Source organism: Dryobates pubescens, chromosome 2 (assembly GCF_014839835.1).
Source record: "Dryobates pubescens isolate bDryPub1 chromosome 2, bDryPub1.pri, whole genome shotgun sequence".
Lineage (NCBI taxonomy): Eukaryota > Metazoa > Chordata > Aves > Piciformes > Picidae > Dryobates > Dryobates pubescens.
In genome coordinates, this window is record NC_071613.1 from 42,131,770 (window position 1) to 42,154,762 (window position 22,993).

At 43.9% G+C, this 22,993-nt stretch overlaps 1 protein-coding gene across 4 annotated transcripts in view; it reads left to right on the forward strand.

The window, feature by feature from the left end:
* Positions 1–21,950, forward strand: part of MRAS (muscle RAS oncogene homolog) — a 40,205-nt gene extending 18,255 nt beyond the window's left edge. For all 4 annotated transcript variants that reach the window (XM_054176034.1, XM_054176041.1, XM_054176048.1 and 1 more), the window contains 5 exons: positions 5,050–5,260; positions 13,163–13,316; positions 16,409–16,508; positions 17,852–17,931; positions 21,004–21,950. In XM_054176034.1, the coding sequence (XP_054032009.1) occupies positions 5,068–5,260; positions 13,163–13,316; positions 16,409–16,508; positions 17,852–17,931; positions 21,004–21,103 (627 nt within the window). In that variant the 5' untranslated portion in view covers positions 5,050–5,067 and the 3' untranslated portion in view covers positions 21,104–21,950. The remainder of the gene's footprint in view (positions 1–5,049; positions 5,261–13,162; positions 13,317–16,408; positions 16,509–17,851; positions 17,932–21,003) is intronic.
* The last annotated feature ends 1,043 nt before the right edge of the window (positions 21,951–22,993 follow it).

Sequence of the window (22,993 nt, forward strand, 5' to 3'; positions counted from 1 at the left end):
GGTGGTTCCCACAGAGACCCTACTGCAGCTTTTTCTTGTGGTTTCATAACACAATTAAGCAATTTATGTCACGTGTTGCCATGGAGACAGTAAATCACTGCCATGCTGGGCTTCTCTGTCAGGGAGCCAGTGTTTTTAATTGCACTTAACCTCCTCTGCAAATCCAGGGCTTGGTTCTGAGCTCGTTTACCTGCTGTAATGGCTTTGCCAGGGGAGCTTTGCCTCGAGGAGAGCGGAGCTGGAAGCAGGGATAGGGGTGATTGCACATCAAATGTCCGTTTTATTATTGTCATATGGGGCCACACCTCTGCTGAGATGAACAAAAATTATGATGATTTACACAAGCTGAGATCTGTTCCACTCTCATTCATTACAAGTTTTGCAGCAGGGATGTGGTTTAGATGCACTACCTACATGTTGTGCTGACCTGTTGGGGCTTGGTGGTCCAGTTGCACTAAGCAAGCTGAATTTCTCCATCTCTGCTGGTTTTTGTATTGCTTGGCTACTCCGAGGGCATAGTTCAGCTGTTGTACTCTGTCCTCATGTCCAGACAGGTAAATGGGGGTTTGTGCAGTTTATTCTGCCTCCGTAAAAAAATGCAGAAGAGGCTCAGCCTGATATTCTTATGTCAGCATTTCTCTTTTTCCTTGCCATCTACTCTAGAAGTAGCTGCATTTCTGACTGTCTCAGCATTATTGGCTTGTGCTGTCAGGACACAGATCTTGCCAGTGTGCAAGAAGATGATGGTAATAATCATCCTCCTTCCAGTGACTTAACCAGAGCCCTGATTACATTTCTCCACATAGGGTATGGATCCTTCTCTTGGCTCTTCCAAAATAAACAACTATATAAATTGTAAGATGATTATCATCAGAGTTTATTAGTGTATTACCACATACTCCTTTGTATGCAGACAAATGACTATGCTTCATTTTTCTCAGTCAGATCTACAACAAACACACTTATTCTTGCTCCAATATGAGGAGGACTGTGTTAGTATTCTTGCCAAAAACACATGAAAATCAGCCCAAGTCCTGTGCACTTGCCTGTAGTGATGTAGCAAGCCAGCGTAGAAGCTCAGCACACCTTTGTGGGGGTTTAATGTTTTTCAGAAGGTAACATGTGTTGGTTTTAGGGTTGATTTATTAACTGATTTAGATTATAATCTCGTCGAGGCATGAGATGTCTTCTTGGTTTGGTTATCAGGGCGGGTGGAAATGCAGACACTTGGCTTTCAAAAGGTTTGCATGATGTACCTGTGTGTTGGGAGCATGAGACCTGCCAGCTCCCCCACCATGGCAGGGGGGGTTAGAACTATATGATCCTTGTTGTCCTTCCAACCCTGACCGATTCTATGATTCTATCTCAGTAGGAGGAGTGTTTCCATGGGCAGTAGAAACACCTCTGCAGAAACATCTAAACTTGCTGCCTTTGGACATTCAATAGGAATTTTCATTTGTTCATGTTAGCGCCACCTAAACTATGGAGGCCTCATGCTCAACAAATCAGTCTACAGTTCTGGACTTCTGGTTTTTGGTGTTTTTTTTTAACTTTTAAATCAATGTTTGTTTCAGTTCTTGCTGTTCTCCCATACTCAGTCTGGTATCTTAGAAGTACAGTATGACCAAACATCTGGAAATGATGGGAAGCAAATGCCCCGATTCAACCCATAAGCGTGTTGGGCAGCGTCACAGTTTGTACAATGGGCTAAATGTTAGCCTAGTACTTTGGGGAGTGTTTCATGCAAGATAAGCTGGAGGCTTCTTAGGACTGAGTTAAAGGGGCTCATACAAAATGTCTGTGAAATATAATGCTTGTCTGCCAAGCAGTAGCTTGTGGTTTTGTGATGAGGTCAAAACTTGTGCACAATTGTAGTATGGTTTTCACATCCGCAGCCTGTCCCCCACCATGTCAGTAACAATCAGTCTTTCATATCGTCCGGCTGGAGCTGCTCCTCTGTGTAAAGAAGGATGGGGTGAAATCTTGGCCACAGGCAAAGCAAAAAATTGTCATCATATGTGTTGAGAGGGGCAGGGGTTTAGCCAGAGTCTGTATCTAGAGAGCCTGTGAGAATGATCTGACCTGAGCAGGATTATGCTGAAAGAAAATCTGGGTTTCCAAGCAAAAATGAGAAATTTAGTTGCAGTGTGTAAGTTTCTCTGCAGTCAAGAATGCTGCTTGTTGATGTGTGTTACTGTAATACAAGAAAGTTGATTAATCTCCCAAAAATGGGGGTAAGAAACTTTTCCATGGAATTGTGGTGAGGAACTGCAGTAAGTCTGCTTGAGAGCTCATCTGGTGCTTGGTCTCCTCCCCATCCAACAGCTGTTGCTTGTAGTGGAAAGAGTTTCTCCAAAGATAGTTCAGAAACAAGCAGACTTGATCATGTTTCTTCTTGTTCTGAAAATTTTGGGTTGTCTCAACTTGTACCAAAGGCCTTTACAGTTCTTAGCAGCCCCAGCGAGTTCCCCTCTGTGATGACCCTTTGTCCCTATTCCGGGGTTTTAATTTTTGAGGAGAAACTAAAACAGTTCCTATTCATTTAGTTCAAGGAGAAATAATCAGATGCATGATCTTAATTAGTGGTCAAGGCATTTAACCTGTACACCATGTAATTATGCATACGGCAGGTTATGCCTGGATTTGCAGACGTTCCTCAGTTGCAACCTGTACCTTATCATACATATGTGGTGCTGGGGAGGATAGAGTAGAGGACATTCAATTTTAAAAAAACTGAAGGTTTTTCTCTTTTGGCTTTGAGTTGTGACTGTAGGTGGGAATGTTAACTCCTGGTTATGATCTTGATGGCACCAGTACAGTGATGAGAGGTGAAAAGTAGCAAGGAAGCCATGTTCTCATCCTTGATGAAACTTGAGTGATTCACTGTATGCTTTTTCTGTCTTCATTTTGACATTGTCTTTGGGCATTTCTGTGACTTCAGTGGTGGTCTTACAGCGTGCCTTATGGTTTGGGAGGTTGTATTTTAGATCATGGCTCAAACTCTACAGGCTGTTTTGGCCTGAGGATTTTTTTTTTCCATAGGGAAAACTCAAATGTGAATACTCACAACTGGGTTTATTTTGTTTCTTTTTGTGCACTTGCCTACATGTGTGGGAAGGTGTATGTGTAGTGGGGGGCAAAAGCTGGTTAGCAAAGCTGTGAAGTGACTGTGAGACCTGCAAGCCAGTGCCTTTATGGTTCAATGATTTGGCTTAAAGTGAAACAGTGGTTTAGGAGAAAGGAGCTAGAGAAACTTGAACATAAACTACAAAGTCTGATATATTCTTCAGTATGAAGTCAGACTGTTAAGGGGTTATGCTCTTGTCTGTTTTGAAAAATGGTCCAAGTTGGCTTTGGACCTCTTGGAAATAAAGAGTCAAAGTGTTTTGTTTGGAAAATATAAAAATGAAATAATTGGGGGGGGGGGGAGGGGGGGGACACACCAAATCTATACTATAGGCTGAAATAAGATTATCTTAGTTGGTGGCTCAACTTGCACTTTGCACACAGCAGCCCTGCAGTCTCAGCTCCTAAGCATTATCTGGGCCAGCTGTAGTCCTGATCACATCAGCTTTGATCAGTGATTTCTAGGAATGAAAAATTTGAAGTTGTCTTCTTAATGAAGGAAGATCCCTGCGGTTACTGGGAAAGCCTCTAAAAACTTGGGGGGGAGTAGGGATACAGATTGGGTTGTCAATAGTTCCTGCAAAGCAAGCATTCCAAAACTGGGTCTTCGTTCCCCACCCCCCAGCACTGATTCCAGCCAGAGCCTGCAGCCTGAAGGTCATGAGCAACACCAAAATGGATGGGAGCAGGTGTCTGCAGAAAGTGCCACCACAGCTGCTCCCACACTGCATGGCTTGTGTCAAGAAAACCAGTACTAAGGAAGCCAACTGCCCTTTCTTGAGCCTTATTATTACAATGTTTGGGTTTTTTAAATTTAATTTTTTTCTGTCCAAAAAAAAACTCTCAAAAAATGCAGTGATCATTCCCACCCATTACCCTTATGATCTGAGTGAGCAGCACTGTCACCCATGTGCAGCAGGAGGGTGGAGGGCACTGCCTTCTGCAGCATATGCACATAACTTCTCACCTGGCTGCTTCTTAATGAAGTGATTGCTGCTGTTGAGTATTGAAATAGAGTAAGAGGCAGCCATTGCTGACTGGCCTTTCTCCACACAAATGTGCCATTTCCCAGTTGCAGACAGTGATTTATTTCCTTATTTCTTTGAAGAGTCAGTTCCTTCACAACTCACCCAAGATGAGGGGAGTGGTGTGACCACACTGCAGGGGAAGCTGCTCTCCTGGCTCTCTGGGCTGTGTCATAGCCGCAGAAACCAGCCTTCCTGCCACAGCAGAGCTAGGGTTTGGTTTTGGTTGTTGTTTGTTTGTTTGTTGGGGGTTTTTTAAACTACAAAATGAAAACCACCTGTTGTTCCTGGCCCGCTGCCTTCTTGTTTTTGTTTCTCAAACTTCACAATGTGGGGGAAGAAAGCAGCTAAGTGCATTTTTGTCTGTCAGCAAAGCCAGGACTGGACCTTTAACTCCAGCTTCATCTGTCACTGCTGATTCTGGCCCCCAGATGTAGCACACTACTTAATATTTGCTGTACCTTGGACTAAGCAGGGCAGAATAACACAGCCCTGGCTTATTGATGGGATTTGATCACTAGTGACTAGAAATCTGGAGTTTGACAGCTATGCTGAGTCAGGGTGATTTTTGTCATGGCTGTGTGGGCCCAGCTGCTATAGAAAAGGTACTTAGATGATAAAATTTTGTGCACATGTTTGGTGACAATTGGTGATCCTTGTAGATGAGGCAGGAGTAAACAAGCCACAGTGGTGAGGCTGTCTGCACTTCTAAGTGATGAGTCTAGGTTGCGGTGGAGTTGTTGGGGAGGGTAGACACAGCTGCTCCTGTCCAAAAGGAATTTGGTCGTTGGTACTGACTTCGTCCTCACTTCCTAGCATCAGGTAAAAACTGCCTTGTGCAATGCTGCCCTCTTTTCATTGCTGATGAGTAATCAGAGATGATCTCTTTCTCCAATAGGTTTATCACACTGGAAGCATGGCTACAAGTGCTGTTCCCAGTGAAAACCTCCCTACATACAAGCTGGTGGTGGTTGGAGATGGCGGTGTGGGGAAGAGTGCTCTCACCATTCAGTTTTTCCAGAAGATTTTTGTGCCAGACTATGACCCAACTATTGAAGACTCCTATCTGAAGCACACAGAAATAGATGGGCAATGGGCAATTCTTGATGGTAAGCAAGCTACTCAGGTGGTCTGCTGTCACTTCTAGCTGAGCATAAGTGCAAATAGACCTCAGTGCCTCCCACAAGATGTTGTCCCCTTATGTCCCTCCTACTCCACTGTGGGCTGCCAGGAATTTTTGTGCAGACTGGCTTGTGAGCTGAGGCATGTGGTCTGCAGCTGATCTCAGCAAAGCTTCTGCTTCCAGTTGCATTTGTTCCAGTTCTGCAGGAGAGTAAAAAAAACTATACATCATCACAGACATTTGGAGGAGGCTTCTACAAGAGGTGAATTATAGCACTGTGATGTGGCTATTGCTAATCATACTTCATTGTGGTTAGGCATATCCCCTGGGAAATAGCAGCGAGTGGGTAACTGAATGAGGGTTATAACCAGAAAGAACATTTAATCAAAGCTGTCATCCACTGATAGTGAAGGATTGTAACACTTCTTAATTCCCATCATTCAGGCATGATATTGGCATATCTAGTTACCTGTTTCATTTAAATATGGGTAGAGTACCGGCCTGGAGAGCTGGTGTAAACAAGGTATTTTAGTTCTTTGAAGAAAAAATGCTTTTAAAAAACAAACAAGCAAACAAAGACACAAAGCAAACAAAAGCCCAAAACAAGTCCCCAACCCCCCAAAAAAACCTAAAAAACAAAACAAAAAAACCCCCACCAAAACCCCCCCAGAAAACAAAACTAAAAAAAACCCCACAAACACACACACACAAAACCCCCAAACAAACTAACAAGCCCCAAACCAACCAATCAAAAACCCCCACCACACATTATAAAAAAACCAACAAACAACCCCACTAAACACACAAATTAAACAAGCAAACACACACCAAAGCACTTGATTCTGTAGGTGAGGAAAAAGCCCCTAACGCTGCAACTTATTAGTTTGTGCTGCAAGAGACAGACTGACCACAGCCATAATGGGAACCTTAGTGTTAAATGTTCTAAGTTTTGTTTGGGTTTAGACAATAATTAGGTAATGCAGCAAAATAGGCAAGTATTTTGTTTCATTTACAGAATCACAGAATGTCAGGGGCTGGAAGGGACCTCGAGAGATCATCTAGTCCAACCCCCCTGCCAAAGCAGGATCACCTATACCAGGTCACACAACTGGGGTTTGCTGCGAAGACTGTAAGTTTGGTCTGGAAAATTGAGATCTTAGTTGTACACTTAAGGATTTATCAGGTACAACTGAGTGAGTACAAATGGCCCCAAGGTCCTTCAAAAACAGCCTTTACTCAGTATTTTAAAACAAAACAAACCAAAATAACTTAATCTGGCTAACATTTGCTCATTTAAATATGATAGTATCTAGTAACTAATACAGGGGAATAGTTGTGAAACTGATGCCCAGCATGTCTCTTTCTTGCCATCTGCATCAGAGATAACCTGCTCTCAATTAACCACCACATAATGTGACTATGCACCCTTATTTTTAAAATGCCAGTGTTAAGGAAAAATCCATCTGTGCTGTAATGACATTCAAGCTTTCTTTTTCAGTCCAGAATCCAGCCCTCTAAAACAAGCAACCTTTATCTTCCCTGGTATGCCTCATGTTCTGATAGAACAGTACCAGCTGCTGCACACATTGATGTTGGCTGAAACAGCCTGGTTTTGTAAATTATTGGAAAGTAGAAAAGGTATCTTTTGCTGAATAGTTGGAATTTTTGTTTAGTACAAAGAAAAAAAAGCCACCACCCAAACAAAACAACCCTGACCTAGATGGGAGTTGGGGGAAAAAGAATGTTTTCCAAGAAGCAGAAACTTAACCCTTTGTTTTACTGAAAAAATACCAAAACTTTTCTTTTGCTCAGATGGAGTTTAGTGACTCTCTTCAAGCTGAATTGAATTCAGCTGTGGCTTTGAATGGCATGTTGGGAACTCCTGATTTTCAGCGTTCATGTGCCCGCAGATAAATTTCAGCCATGGAAGTGAAACTGTAGCTTCTGCTCTTCCTACCACATGAGATTTTGAACAATTGGAATTCTGGGAGAAAAGCAATATTCTTGCTTGGAAAAGCATGTGAGCCTTTACCATCGACCTGGTAAAAACAGGGCATGAAGACTATCGCATGTGGCTTCTACCACAGCTTTCTGTCACAGAATTAGTTAGGATCTAGGCCGTTCCTGGAGCTCGCCATATACTTGGGGCAGCTGCTCTTGTTGTGGTTGCACATGGTTGCACGAATCATTTCTGGTATAAAATTAGGGACAAACATGATAGGAAGGGTAAAGATGCATCACAATAAATTCCAGAATTTCCAGCTGTTTGTTGGCCAAATCCTTTACAAGTTGATGTTTCATGCAGTGCTTCATGGGAAGAAGAAGGTCCCTGCCCCGAAAATAGAGTCTAGTTTTAGATGATGAGACTACCAAGTGGAGATTTAGTGTGAGGGACTCTATAAGCTTCTGAGTTTGCAGAAACAATTTTAAGTTTTGGTGGGTTTTTTATTGTTTTGTTGGTTTGTTTTTTTTAAAGCCACATCCTTTGGCATCCAATACATTAATTCTCTTCCAGGCTGTTGCCTGAGCAGTTCTGTACAAAGCATCTCTAGAATTTGGTATTTGTACCAGTATTATGTTGTAAAAAGCCTTTGAGCTAGCCAGCTTGCATAAAGAATTTGGCTTCCCTCCATGAAGACCTCCACCCACATTTATTCAATAGCACTAACTGGCAGCGTGGTGAAATGTTTGACTTGCATTTTCTCCCTTTGCTGACATCTTTCGCTGAAAGTAGACTTAAATGGAACAGATTTTTATTTCAGATTTTAAGCCTTGGAGCCAAAGCCATGTTCAAACTCTCTTTGTATATATTTGCTGTCTGGCTTGAGCATGTCTCATCAAAGAAGAGTCTATGATAGTTCCCTGCCTCCTAGAAGGCTATGGAATCTGTGCTTGGTGTGTTCAAGTCCAACACTACACAAAAACACTTTATTGTTAGCTTTCCTCCAACTTCTAAGCAGTGTTTGGAGGACAGGTGTCATAGAGTGGAACAGGGCACTTAACCTGCATCAAGGATGCAGAGACAATTTGTGGTTAGCCCATTTTTTCAGGTGCTGCCACCCTTAAGACGCTTTACGATCAGCTTCCAATTTTCTCTGCATATTTTATCTTCATTTGTTCCCTGCTGTTCATGCTGAAATCAACATTGTTGATGTGCTTGGTTAAATGCATGCACATGCAGGTGCTGTGTAGACACATCAGGTCAGAATTAAGTGGAGGCTAGGGTTAATCCACTCTGATTAACTGTTGCTCCAACTGATTTGCTGTCATTAATTTTGAATGTTTCTTCATGTGTGCAGGCTAACTTAGTAATTGGCAAAAGATTTCTCTTGGTGTGGCTGCAAAATGCCAGTCTGGAATTATTAATCTGGTCATGAAGCCAGAAGGGAAATTCCTTAATATGGCAAAAATTCCCAGTGTTTCAAAATTCCTTATGGCTCATAAACCACACAGATTACAAAAAAGAGGAGAGGAGAGGAAGAGATGGCCACAAGTGCATGGCTTGGGCATGTTGATGAATTGGGCTAACCTCTTAGCTGTCACTAGCACTGTCTCAATTGGTACCAGCAAAGCAAGGAGTTGTGTCTGTGGGGTGGGTGAAAGGAAGCAGTGCTCTGTTGCTCTGGTATGATTTAGATGAGTATCATTGCCTGGAAGTTGTCTTCCTAGTCCTGAACTTCAGTTTTCTATTTCATTTCTCTTCCATCCAAGTGCCCTTTTCAGTTCCTGGGTGCCCTTGCATTGGCCTAGACCTGCAGAGGAGGTGTCCACCCCAGCGGAGTAACACCAAGAACCATTCCTTTCCCTGGGCTCCCTCTCTGCCCTTTCCACTCATGTCTCCAATGCATCCTTTTTTGGGTAGGGTTTTCGCTGCTAGTCATCTCAGGACAGGCTGTCTGCTTTTCTCCTCAGGAAGCCTGGGAACAGTTCAGCCAGGAGGCCAGAGGGAGATCAAAGGTCACTTCAGACTTGGAGGAAAAATGAATCATTTGTCACACTTTCTGTTTGTTTTTTTTTAAATTTTATTTAAACTTTAGGTAGTGTCATTGAAATAATTAATATTCAAATGAAGTTTGTACTGTCATTCTTTCATTTGTGTGTACAGTATTTTCCATCCCTTAATTACTGGAATTTTGCAACCTTGAAAGAGGGTTTTTTGTTGTTTTGAGATGTGGGGATTTTTTTTTCCTGCTAGGAAAACTTTGGTATTGCAACATGGAAAACACAAGGCATTGAATACTTGCCCTTTGTCAGAGAAAGAACTCCTTTAAGAGCTTACATCTTTATTCTGTTTATTGATGTGAAGGCCCCTGTCCTTGAAAAGAGGGCAAGAATTTGAGTACTCAGGTTTTCTGTGTTATAATATCTGTATATTTAGAGTACAGAAGAAGGGCTCATAAAAGCCCCAGTGTTTCACCATCACATGCTTTTCCCCAAGGAAAGCTCTTATGTTGGGGACAGTGTGGCTTTATCTGGAAAGAGCAAAAGCATCACACTGACCAAGCATCTGCCTTGCCTTGTGCACAGCATGGCCACCTCATACCTCTTCAGCACTGTCTGTTGCAGAGATATTGCCACATAAAATACTTGAAAACACTGAGTGCTTCTATTTTGGACCACAAATTCCTGTGTATTCGTGGGCTCCTGTGGCTGCTCAGAAGTGCTCTCTAAGCAGCCACACTCTTGCCTAACCCATCAAGATTCACAGGAAAATGGAGTGGAGAGCTCTGTGGGAGCAGGATTCAATTAGAAAGGAGTTCACAACAGTTGGGGTCACATCCACTGGAAAGCAGAAAAGACCATCTTCCCTCAGCAATCTCTTACTGGCAAAGCGGGAGAACTTCCTACTGGGCTCTTACAGCCTAATTGCTCTTAGCTTAGTCTCCAGCTGATTTGTGTGATAGCTCTGTAAATGGCTTTTCCCTCTTTGGATGTCTGTTCCTAGTCAGATATAGTCCTTGGCTTTTCTCTCCTCAGTCTTTACCCAAACACATTTGTTGATGCTCCTCCTTGCTGCTTCTTCAGCCAAGCTTGTAGGAACTTCAAGTTTGCTGTTGGAAGTTCCTGGCCATGTGCTGTACAGCCTATGAATCTTGAGTTCAGCTCCTGGAAGAATGAGGCAGGGGAAACCAACTGTGCTTTAGACCAGCCTTGTCTCCACGTTGGCTTTTATGCGCTGCCAGTGGGACAACTTCCAGTAAGAGACAATTGCTGTTTTAAAGTGTGCCGGTGATAAGAGAGTTCAGTTCTTTTCTGCTCATGACTATTCTATAGCTTCTGGTTTCTCATCAGGAATTTTAAAAGAAGGTGAATGATGGCTAACAGCTTAAATCTCACCTGCTTGGGAAGCCAGTGAAATCACCTTCCCAGTTTCACCTTTGCAAGATTTCTTTTTGCTGCTTTCACATTTCTCAATGTAAGAGTTGTCTGGCAACTTCTGTGCCCCAAGATTACACCAGAAGCAAAGCTACTTCCATAAGGCCCTGTTTTTGGTGTTGATGCTTTCCAGGATGTGGTCTTATCCTGCCTATGAGGGATTCAGATTGCTCTCTTCCTTCTGATTCTTTGCAATTAAATTAGTGCAGAAGTGATAGAATGGGGAGGTAGTCTTCATGAAGAGCATATTTAAAGTTAAAACAAGGACTCTATCTGGCCATCCACATAACACTTAGCTTTGCATTAGTAACCCATCTGAGATTAAGCATAGCTTTCACTACTGCACATCTTTTACTTGCATTTTCAAAGTGCTGTTTTAAATGCTGCCTGGACTTGCTCACCTTTCTAGGAATGCTGCAAGTGAATTCCTTTTAAATAGCAGCTGCTGACTCAGCAGCCCTGCCTGTGTTTAGTGTGATGCCATGTCCAAGACCCAGGCATGAGGTAGAAGTGACAGCGCAGACCCATGCTGTTAACTGGGTGTCCCAACAGCCCTCCACCCAGGGCTAGTCCCCCGCCTTATTGTAGTGGATGCAAAGCTTTGGAGGAGTAGCAGCTGGGGATGGGTTGATGGGTGCAAGGCAGAGCTGGGTGTTCCTCATGTTTCACGGAAGGTTTGCAAATGTGCCAGAACAAGGGGAAGTCCCTAAGTAAATTACCATGCAGGCACATCCATCTCCAGTTTCCTGCCCACAGCTTATCCTCAGGCACCTGCCCTGTCTCAAGGTTGAGTGAGGGCAAGAGAGCCTGGCCCCCTGCAAGAAGCTATCCCACATCATCACAAGTTGAGTATGTGTGCTGGAGAGGGGAAGGGAATGTGTGTTACTTACCAGCTCTCAGCCCTGCCCTGCCATTGTGTCCAGCTGGTGCAGAAGTCAGATGAGGGCAGCCCAGCCTCTCCTTACAGGTTGGGTGGGTAGGAAGGATTAATTTCCTCTTTCATCCTAGCCACGAGGTTCTGGCCTTATTCCATGGTAGCAGTTCTGCCCAGGGGACAGAAATTTGCCAGCATATGCAGTGTCTTTTTTTCTCTCTTTCATTTTTCTTTTTTTTCCTTTTCATTTTTTTTGTACAGTCCTTAAGGAACAGCCTGGATGCATTTGAGATGAGACCCTTGTTTCCTAGATTTAGAGGGAAGAAACAGGATAAAAGACTATAAAGAGACACTTGTGACTTTTCAGCAAGCTCCAGCTACTTGGCAAAGTAGCCTAAATCTCAGGGTCTCTGCAGCAGTGTATAAGCTCTTTTCACCTTAAGGGCTCATGGAAACATGAAACAAGACCAGATAAGGTAGACAAATGAGTGAAGCTGAAGGCTTTAGAGGGCCTGCCATCACCAAGTAAGGTCTCCAGGCATTCCAGGGTAGCTGTCTTTCCTCCAGACACATGGTGAAGCTGCGTGGGCTGGCTCATGGGGTGCACTGTGACGCACAGCATGTCTGCCTGTGGCTACCTGTGCTGATTCAGCAAGTAATACCAGCAGCAAAGTGGGCTTTATCCTGGGTCCATCTGGAAATCGGGGCAGCCTGAATACTTACCCCTAGAGGAGGCATCTTGCTAGGATTGTGGGCCTGCTCAGACTAGAAAAATGCCTATCAAACCCTCCTGCTCTGTCAGCAGTACACTCCTGCCACAGCCTCCTTCCACCCGTGCCCTGGGCTTTCCCCATAACTTGTGGGCTGGTGCTTATGCTGTGGCTGTTCAGCAAAGGCAGAAACAGTTTTCCCATCCCCAGTTGACTGAGATGCATTCCCAGTTGTCCTGAAGGTGTTTTCCTCTAGGATATAATGATGAATACATACTAATAAGGACTATTGCTTCTGAGCAGCAGATGCACTTTGAGCTCACACCACATTTGCACTGGTATAACCTAAACCAATTAAGTCTTCTGGTACCCTTCTCCTGTTGTTCAAAGTCCTAGCAGTATAGAAAGCTAGGGCCCAGTAATTGGCACTGATGTGTGCACCAGTATGTACTGCTTTCCCAGGAAGCTAGTTTAGCTTGCTCCACATGTGGTCCATGGTGTAGCTGATGACACCCTGCAAAGCAGACTGATGCAGAACCAGTGAGTAATGGTCATAACAAAGGGGAGCTTAATTTAGTGGGGAGCAGCATCTGAGGTGTTTTAGGGAATTTGAGAATAGGTTTAGGTATTGTCAATGCATAGAAACACCATTGCTATGTAGGCTGTGCAAGTCACCTAAAGCTTTTCCACCAGCTTCAATCAGCTTGCAGATACTTCCAGTGTAGACACATGGTGGTGACTAGGGTCTGGGAGTAATTTTTGGTTTATGAAAACAAACCATCATGGCCATCCAGCTTGCTTTTGTCAAGTCTTTTGCAGCTTTTGAGAGGACTAAGCCCAGTGGAGGAAGAAAGACCATGTAGGACACATTGGTGTCAACAGCTGTGGGTCTTTACAGTAACTAAATCCTTCATCTCTTTTGTCCTAGTTCTGGATACCGCAGGCCAAGAGGAGTTCAGCGCAATGCGGGAGCAGTACATGAGGACTGGAGATGGTTTTCTTATAGTGTACTCGGTGACAGACAAGGCCAGCTTTGAGCATGTGGACCGGTTCCACCAGCTGATCCTCAGAGTCAAGGACAGGTGGGTGCTGTGGAGCCAGGTGCTGCCTGACTCCCCTTCCACCACTCTGGAGACTGTGCCATGGGGCAGTTGCATGTCTTTGTCTGTCTTTCACTTCCTGGGTGCCCCAGGGAAAGTCCTTGTGTGTGGGTTTGTGGGCCTACATATGAGGAAGTGTTTCACCCCCTTCTGATATGCATGTAGTGCTTTCAAACATGATAAAGGTAAGCAGTGTTATGATGGAGTGAAACGGATCTGGAAAGGAGAAACTTCTGATGGAACTGTCTGGCAAAGCATTCTGAGAAAGGCAGATGAGACACTTTTGAAGGTAACTAGCATGGAGGGAGGAATGATGCTCTGTACACAGGGCAGAGACTTTGGGAGCACCAGCAGGGAGTCCACAAGCGTTCATTTGGACCTAATTGTTTTGTGTGTCCTGGCAGCATTTGCCTACCCCTGGCTTCAGTTTCAGTTTCTGCCAAACAAACCTTAGAAGGTTCTGCGTGATTTTAGGCTTTGAACAAGTGTCTTGAAAGGGAAAAGGCCTCATGTTGGAAGGAAGAGTCCTGACAGAACAAGGGGAAGCTGCCAGTTTATCTGAGAGATAGCTCCCTTTTCACATCCCAGTTCAAGAGGTGATGAATCCTGGGTGGGGTGTGAAATAAGCCGTTATATGTCTGCAGCTATGAAATACTTAGTTTTTCCGTTCATAATGGGGTTTAATTATGGAAGTCATCAAGAAAAGCCACCAGAGGGTTCGGGCCTCATTGCTGGCTTCCTTTCACAGCTCTGAATAACTTCCTCACAGGAAGGGTGGACTCATATCATGTGAGGTTCACAGCTGACAGCTCTTCCAGTAAAGCATCCAAAGTGGAGGCCACAAGAGTAAAAAGTAAAGGAAAACCCACCCTTTGATTTCATCTCAATGAAGAAAAATGTCAGTCAGTCTGTCTCCCAGATCACAACAGTCTTTTCTTCACTGCCAACTCAGCTTGGGGCAAATTAAATCTGTTTCTGAAAGCTGAAAAAGATGGAACAGCATTTCCTATAGCCTGCCCCAAACTGATATCAGTTTTATCTACTTTGACTTTGTGAAAATAAGATGCAGTATTCCTTTTTTTGCTCTGTACTGAAACCCTGTATGCTGTGCAAACACTGGCCGGCGTGTGAGAAGCAGGAAGTGAAACAGGCTGGTGAGGTTGTTTTTGTTTCCCTGCTCAACACCACCGAAGCACAGAGCGTGAGGAGCTTAACACTTCATCCAAAACCTGGGCTCCTTCAGCAAATTGCAGCAGTAGAAGCAGCACAAGTAAAGAAACTATCCTCCCAGACCAGCTGGGAGGGTATCTGGGAGCAGAGCATTGTCCTGCTTTTCAAGCTAGCAGCCTGTTTTGGCAACTTAAAATCCCAAGGAATTGCAGGCTGCTGTGTTAGCAGAGCTCTTCAAAGCCTTCCCCCTCTTTCTTTCCATAATCTTCATTACAGTGAAACTTCCAACTATAGTAGCTTTGTCCAACTAGCAATCACACAGCTTACAACAGGGAACAAAGTCCCCACAGACTTTTATGCCTGAAGTAAACAAGGCAAACGAGATACCATCCAAATGTAATCCCTTTCTTAGCAATGTGCTGCCAGCCAAAAAGAAATCAAATAATCCAGTCAAGCGAGTGTTTTGCTCTAGAATGATCAGAGTCAAGATATATCGATGGTCAGGTATTAAAATTAAATCAAAGCCACATTATCAGAATGAATAACTGCAAGACTCATTTAAAATGCAGAGTGCACAGTGCAGTACTTTTCCAGCAAGAGCAAGGAGGCAGTGTGCCAGAGAGAAGATGGAGCCCTTATCATCGTGACGAAAAATGACATAAAAATGCTGTTTGAAAATTCAGGGTTACGTAGGAAAGTGTTCTGTGCAGAAATTAGTGCAGCCAGCTGCTCCTCACCCCAATAAAACCAGCTCTGACAGCAAAGAACACTGGAATCTTGTTAGGAGGGTTTAAAGGTAAATATAAGAAAGTAATACTACCATAACTGCCAGTTATCAGAAGGGACCTCCTCCCTCCTAGCAGTAGATAAAGGCCCTGCAGCAAGACTTTGCTCTCTCTGTTATGCAGCTAGAGGAAAGGTGCCTGTATGGAAGGTGGTTTGGGGTGGGCAGTGGCTGCACTGCCAGGACCTCCTGTGGCATGAGCTGCTCTAGTTCTGTTTAATCACTGTAGCTATGAGGATTTTCTACTGAGGAGAGCCTGACCTACACACCTTGTGAAGAGAGCCCTGCCCTGGACATAGTGTGGGTAGATGTGTCTTTTCTCAGGCAGTGGCTGAAGACAATCATTTACAATCACTAAAATTAGAGAAATATCTGAGTATTATTACACATGGGTTTGGTACAAAAGGGTGGTTGCTCATCAGATTTTTGCTCTAGGATTAGAAGCAGGATATGGTAAGTAATAGCACCTGGAAGCTTAGCAAAAGTCTTTGATTACCTCCAGCCTCCTTCTAGATACCACTACCTGCCTTTCAATTTGTCTTGGGGTAACACTCATGAGGATCTTTGCTCCCACTCATTTTATCCCCTATTTGATGCCCCTCCAGCACCAGCTTATGAAGTCCATTTTTCCTTCTCCCACAGTCGCTTTCAGTGGATGACCAGGACATGAACTGACACCAATTTCTCCACCATACATCGTTACCTTGCAGTGATGAGCAGCTCCCACAATATGCAGTTACTGAGATGCCTCAATTGTACAAACTGCCCCGATCTCCTGCTCAAGATCCGACTCTCAGTTATTTCCTGACTACCTCTGTAGTTCTTTCTTCACCTGACTGGATCTTGAGGCTTAGCTATTATCAGGCATTGCAAAAACAATGCCACTAAATCCCTGAAGTGCCTGCAAATAAGAATGAATGTGTGCGTTTTTACAGTACGGATGTATGTGTAGGGGAGCTGAAGTGTGTTCATTGGGTCTTTCTTTGGATGTCTTTACATGTATGTGGCATGTCTGTAGCAGAAAATGTTAGATGATGTCAGCATCCAAAAGTGAAATTCATGCTCAGCATCTTTTATTGTAGTCCACTAATAACTGGGTGGTGGTTTTGGGTTTTTTCAGAGAGTCCTTTCCAATGATTCTGGTGGCGAACAAAGTTGATCTAATGCATTTACGGAAAATTACAAGAGAACAGGGAAGAGAAATGGCAACAAAACATAATGTAAGTTTGTGGAGTTGTTTAATTGGTTGTTGTAAGCCCCATTACAGGCATTCAGAATTAAATTCTCTGCTCATCTGGAGCTGAATTATAGCATTTCTCTCACAATTGAACATTTGCTATCACATTTTTGACTACTACCAAGTAGTAGCTATGCAGTTGACTTTCAGAAGGGCCAGTTCATCATTAAAACTAGAATCTCTGCTGCACACAGGGATGTAGGAAGCCTGTAGCCATCATGAAACTGTGTGTACAAGGTGTGGGCACATGGCGAGAAATGCTCAAAATGAGGGGAAAAGATGCACTCACCTGGAGTGAAAAGGTGAAGTCAGGCATTAGGAAGAGTATCCAGGTGTCCATAAGAAGTGAGCTTGTGAAAGATGATGAAGTTATTGGGTTGTTAAGCCTACATACATATGGCCCACCATCTTAGCTCTGCATTATTCATGACATAGTTTAGCCTAGGAAATTGGTCTTGGAGGGGTATAGATCACATGCTGTTCCACTGATCACCTCTAATACCAGCAACCCTGAGTACCCAAAGGGAGGCATGAGGAATGGAATGGGAAGGGAAGATAAATAAGGAAGGTAAATAATGTTGAAAAAACAAAACAAGGCTGAGACCTCTTGGCAGCCTGCTGTGTCTAAATGGCAACCTGTGTGGTGTCTCTAAACAAGCCGCAATGGCAGTTTGTCAGGGCAGGTTCATTCCTTCCCCAAGGAATATAATTTTTGTAGGAGCCAGGACACCTAAGCTGCAACACAACATGTTACACCCGTCTGTATGTGGAAAAGGCTGTGTACAAAAATACCTTATCAGAGACAGTTTTATAAATCTGCCAGCGTGCTGGACAAGCACTCTAGCAGGTCCCATCTGGCTGTCAGACTTTGAAGGAGAAGATCATTTTACACTGAAGGGGAATTGTAGTCATGAAATATTCATGCAGTAGTCCTAATAAAATGTGGCAAGCAAGAGTTTTTGGCACGTGCTCATCTTTCAACAACCTTTGGCTATTTTCACGTATGCAAGCACAGCTTAGGGGGGGAGAACATCTGACAACATGAAGTCTATGATTATTCTTCCCTAAACCCAGAGCTCTGATAGCAGCTGGTTTGTCTGGTGCTTACTCCAGACCTTTTGTAAGTGCTTGCTGAAGTTACTGTGAGAGTGAAGGTGTTGATAGCAGTGTCATGCCAACACTTTGTTTACCTGTGTTGCCCTGGTCTCTTAGACACAAAATTTCTCCAGCCTTTTTCATTCAAAACTCATCAGAGTTTTTCATTTTGAAATTGGTTTGCTACCAACATTTTGGCTGTTACTAATCTCTCATGCCACATTTCTGCAGATTCCCTATATAGAAACTAGTGCCAAGGACCCACCTCTGAATGTTGACAAGGCCTTCCATGATCTCGTGAGGGTAATAAGGTAAGCTGCAACCTCCTCGCTTGCTCACTGGCTGTGGATGAGGTTTTCAGGAATGCTAGTCCAGAGAGTCAGGAGTCAGCTTCTGGGGAGCAGGAGTCTGATGGTTTGGTTGCAGGTGTGATTTCTGGGGTTTATAACTTTCTTTACCTTTTTCTGCAAAGGGATCTTAGTAGCACTTCATGCCCTTGCAGGACATCAGTGCTAGGCAGGTTGAGAAGTAGCTGTGACCATAATGAAAATACATTATCCAATGGACAGTGCAAGGCTGACTATAATGATCAGCTTTAAAAGGATGGCATTAAAAGCTCTGGACCAGTAATTTGGGTTGTCATAGCTTTGTCCCCTCAGGATCTCTTCTTGCCAGGGGTTAAAAAGGACTGGCAAAAAATTCTACAGAACTCTAATGTAGGTGACTTCTAACAATTTCTGTGCATTAAATGGAAAAAAATAAGCTGCTCTGTGTGAAAACCAGCATGAGCTAATGGATAAGCCACAGGTTTCCTCCTCAGACTGCTGAGGCTTGTTCCTACTTTTGGCATGAGCTGCCTTTGCTCACTTTGGCAAACACCTGCTCTCTGGGCAAACCCCTTCTCCTCATACTAGCAGGAAGGGTCTGCCTTCCAAAATCCCAGCTGCCCTACAGGGAAAGAGTTGCATGTACATCTCAGTATCTCAGCTGATAACCTCACATCTCTCCAATATTTGTTTTTCTGGCACCAGTTGTCTGCCACATTATCCCGGGCCCTCATTTTTCATGCTTTGGGAGGGTGCTGAGCTGAAATCGTACTCCTCCCCACCACGCAGTCAAAGTGCCTCGTTCAGCAACTAAACCATGAGGCATTTATTCACTGAGTATCTGTACTTGTGAATATCTTAGCACAGCCTTGAGTCAGCCTCCATGAAAAGCAGATGGTACTGCCCACTCTTTCCACATGTCTCAAAAGCAGAGGGCACAGAGTCTTTGGAGAAATACAGAGCTGAGTTGGAAATGTCCCAAGCTATTTTCCAACTGTTCTGTAACTCATCATTAGCTGGGTAGATACTCTGTCACAGCAAGCTTTTACCACCAGCTAGTCTACTCTGGGCTAAAAAGAAAAAAAAAATAAAATTAAAAAATCCCCAAAATGAGATGGTGAGGTTCTGTTTGCTGTCTCTACATAATATGACTCCAGACAGGCTGGGAGGAATGTTGTAAAATGAGACATCACTAAATTCAAGCCCTGAAAATGTACTCCATAAGCTCACAAGCAGGTGATGCACCTCAGTTTCCTGAGCAGTCACTGTAAAAGTCATTGCCAGTGAGGTGAAACCCTCCATGATACCAGAAGCACCAGAGATGTTCACAACATCTGGAACTCAGGTTAAGTCAGGGAGCAAAGAAATGCTGTGTGATCTAGATAGTCATTTGCCTCAATGCAGCTTTGCTTGCCCGTTGGACATCGCAAACAAGCCCACAGCCATAGGATGCATCACCCACCAAGTATTACTTTCATTAAGTGAGCTTTCTCAAACAAAATATAAATTTGCAGCTCCCTAGTAACTCTGCCATTCCTTTACAAATGTAGAGGGTCCTCAGAGCCCACATGAGTTTGCAGGGTGAGGAGGCTTGTTCAGGGTCGTCACTGTTTGTGCTTCCAGCACTTGGCTGATATTCATTTCTAGAAATATGCAGAAAGGAGTGGAGTGATTGAGTCTGTCCAATAGACATTTTACATTTCATGATACCCCTTTTATGCTGCAGCAATGTGTACTCAAGGACTGTTGCAGCAGAAGTCTTGAGTGGGCACAGGACATGGTTTTCTGGATCTCTAAAACAGTTCCAGAACACTGTGAACAGCTTGTGGTCGCTTAGTGTTTATCCAAATTAACTTCAAAGTATTTTTTTAAATTTCAGCTTCCTAGCTTTGAAGTTTTATGCTTTTCATGCCTCCAGCCTTCATACTCACTGAAAAAAAATAAATCTTATTAGTCAAAGCTGAGTTCTTTAGGTGGTTGCAAACATTTGGGAGCTGAGGCTGTAAGAAAAACACCAGCTAAAGCCTTAGTGATTTGTCCCCCAGCTATGTCTCATCCTAGTCTGGATAACTTGGTCTCAGTTTAGTTCTTGGTATATTACACAGCAAAGAGGCTGATTTTGAACTATTCTCATTCTTGGGTTGGTTATTTAGACACTGAATCTATGGAAGATGAAACTGTTTGCATCATTTATCTTGCAATGAAATCTAAGTCTAAGGGCTGCCTGTCAGATGTTTGAACCTTAAAGCCCCTGAATTTGCGTGGCTGGGCTAGCTAAGTGGCTGCTGCAAACAGGTACAGTTGCAATTAGATATTTGGGCAATGCCTCATCTTTATGAAAAAGATGTAGCCTTCAACACAACATTTTAGAAGTTGCTCACAACCAACATGACTGATGGGAACTGCTGCAACATGGTGCCAGGAGTGCTCTCAGCTGCATGGTTCTGGTGGCTGTGACTTCAGACAGCCAGGGGCGTCTCTTTCCATGCTCACAGCTTCCAAAAGAGGCCAGAGCTCCAGCAGCAGCAGACTGTTTTTTCTTCATTATTATCATCATCCCCCTCCATAGCCAAGTTGACAGCAGTGCAACTAAGGGCAGTGCCAGCTGCAAGCAGATCTTTCCAGGAGGGTTTATTTCTCTGTGCACTCCATATCTCTTTCATCCTCTTCCCTAATGAGCATTAGCAGCAGTGTGATGGATGATGTTGCATTGCTTAGAGCATCCCTTTTTCCTAGAGCCGCCCCCATGGCAGGGGAGGACGCAGCTGTTCACCCAGGGCAACCATAGGCATAGTAACTTGGCAGGACATCCCTGCTGATAGCCTTAACATTTGCTTATGGCTTCGTTCCTCCTTCCTTATGAATGCAGGCAGTTCTCTTGTTAGCTGTGTGACATGAAAAACATGGTGATGGAAGGGTATATGGAGATATATATGCAAATGTACATATGCATGCCAAAATGCCATTGTGCTGGTTGTCTAGGGCTCTGGATGCTGATGTCTGACCCAGCCTTCTGTCTCATGTACTTATTTTTTCCTCTCTTGTCTTGCAAAACAGGCAACAGATCCCAGAGAAAAGCCAGAAGAAGAAGAAAAAGACCAAATGGCGAGGGGACAGAGCCACAGGCTCCCACAAACTCCAGTGTGTGATTTTGTGACAGGACTGTGTGGGAGTGCCTTGGATGCCTCTTTTTTTCCCCCTTGACCCACTGCTGACCCAGGCGAGGAGCAGCAGCAGCGCAATGCCCGGGCAGCCCTGCCGCCCCTCCAGGCTCCCCATGGTGGCTGGGGCTCGGAGGAGGCGGCTCATGGGGGTCCAGACCCTCACAGAGGGGGATGGCACGTCAGGAGCCTGTGTGGGAGCCACATGGATGGGAGACAGAAGGGAAAAGCAGGACCTTGACTCTTGGACATCCCCAGTGCCTTCCAGGGGCCTCCATGATGTTTATTTGGTGGGGGGTGGGAGGGGTGGAGAAAAAGAAAAAGTGTTGGTTTTATCTGCAAACATTTCTCCTTGTGACCCATTTCTGAACAGCCTCGAATAGCCCCTCCTGTTTGGTACAGTTGTCTGTGTATGTGTGGGGGAAGGGAAAAGGCTTTTCTTTCTCTAATTTGTTTTTCCTCCCCTCTTGTCCTTTTTCGGTGTTTGCTCAGTGAGTGTTGGGTTGCAAAGAAACACGGCTGAGGTTAGGTTTTTTGCACTGAACTCTCTCTTAGGCAGCAGTGCCAAAACACGACTTCATATGAAAGTGCATAGATTTGGAGGAAGAAAATGAATTCCAGCTGCTCTGGGTGCTCCAGACATTGTGTCAGACTCTGGAGGGCAGCCAGCTCACAGACCATAAACTCCAGCATAGGAAAGGAGGTTTGGACTTGGATTATAGTTGTTTTTTTCCTTACCCTTTGTCCAGAGGTTCTGTTTCTGTTTTGTAATTTGGGGCATGTTGAAGTTAAGGCATTTTGTTAACCTGGAAGTATTTAAATTAAAGTGTTTTACAAATGGAAGGGTATGTCATCTTTAAGGGGCGAGAGAAGGGAGAGAGGAAGTAAAACCTGAACTGAATTTGTTATCTGGGTGTTGAATTTCTCCCTCATAAATGTGCGTAAAGTGGTGCGATCTAAATCCCTCTTTATTATTCCTTAACCTTTCCCTGCAAAGCTCCTCTTGAGTAGATTAATTGTTTTACTTTTCCCAGGCTCATCTCACACATACAGAGAAGAAAAACCGTTTATGGGCTTTGGCTCACTGTTTCTTCATTTCTTATTCTCCCTTCTTTGCTGAGAGCTGGTGATTTGAAAGGAAGAGGTGTTTTGAAAATGATTCAAGTAGGACATGTCTTTTCATAAGCTTACTATATCTAAAATGGCTCCCTGAAATCAGCAAAGACCAAACATCTATAGGCAAAAGACCTGCAGCTATTCAAGCTGTCATCTGTGGCACCAGAAATATGGTCAAGCACATCCTGGAGAGGCTCCATTTTTCTTCACACCTTTCCTGGCATCAAGAATTGTGGTGGCAATTTTTGCTTTAATTAATAGATTGTAATCTTCTGGACTGAATCCACCAGCTCCATTCACAGGGTCACCAAACCCATTTAAAAGTAACAACTTGTATTTCACCAGCTTGAATCCTATTCAAATATACTTTATGGGTATGACTTAAAATGTTGGCAGAGTGTGAATTCCTGAGATTTATGTGTCTGAGCCCAGAAAATCCTGGTATTGAACACTGAAGATCTGCTCAAGATGGTGGATCATCACAGACTTAGTTGTTTATGTTTGTCTTTGCAATCTATTTGCCACCAGATTTCATTTCTTGATTCTTTGCCAAGCCACCTTGTAAAATGGGACATGGCTGCTGATTATTTCCAGGTGAGTGAGGCTAATGAAAACATTTTCATAACTTAGTCAGTCTTCATCACAGCCAGAAGACAGCAAATGGCTGCAGCTTGCTCAGCAAGCTGCTTACTGTGATGCTGATTCCACTGCTTCCATCCCCTTGTGTCTGGTGACAGATTGTGGGGATACATTAGAGTAGAGTAGAGTAG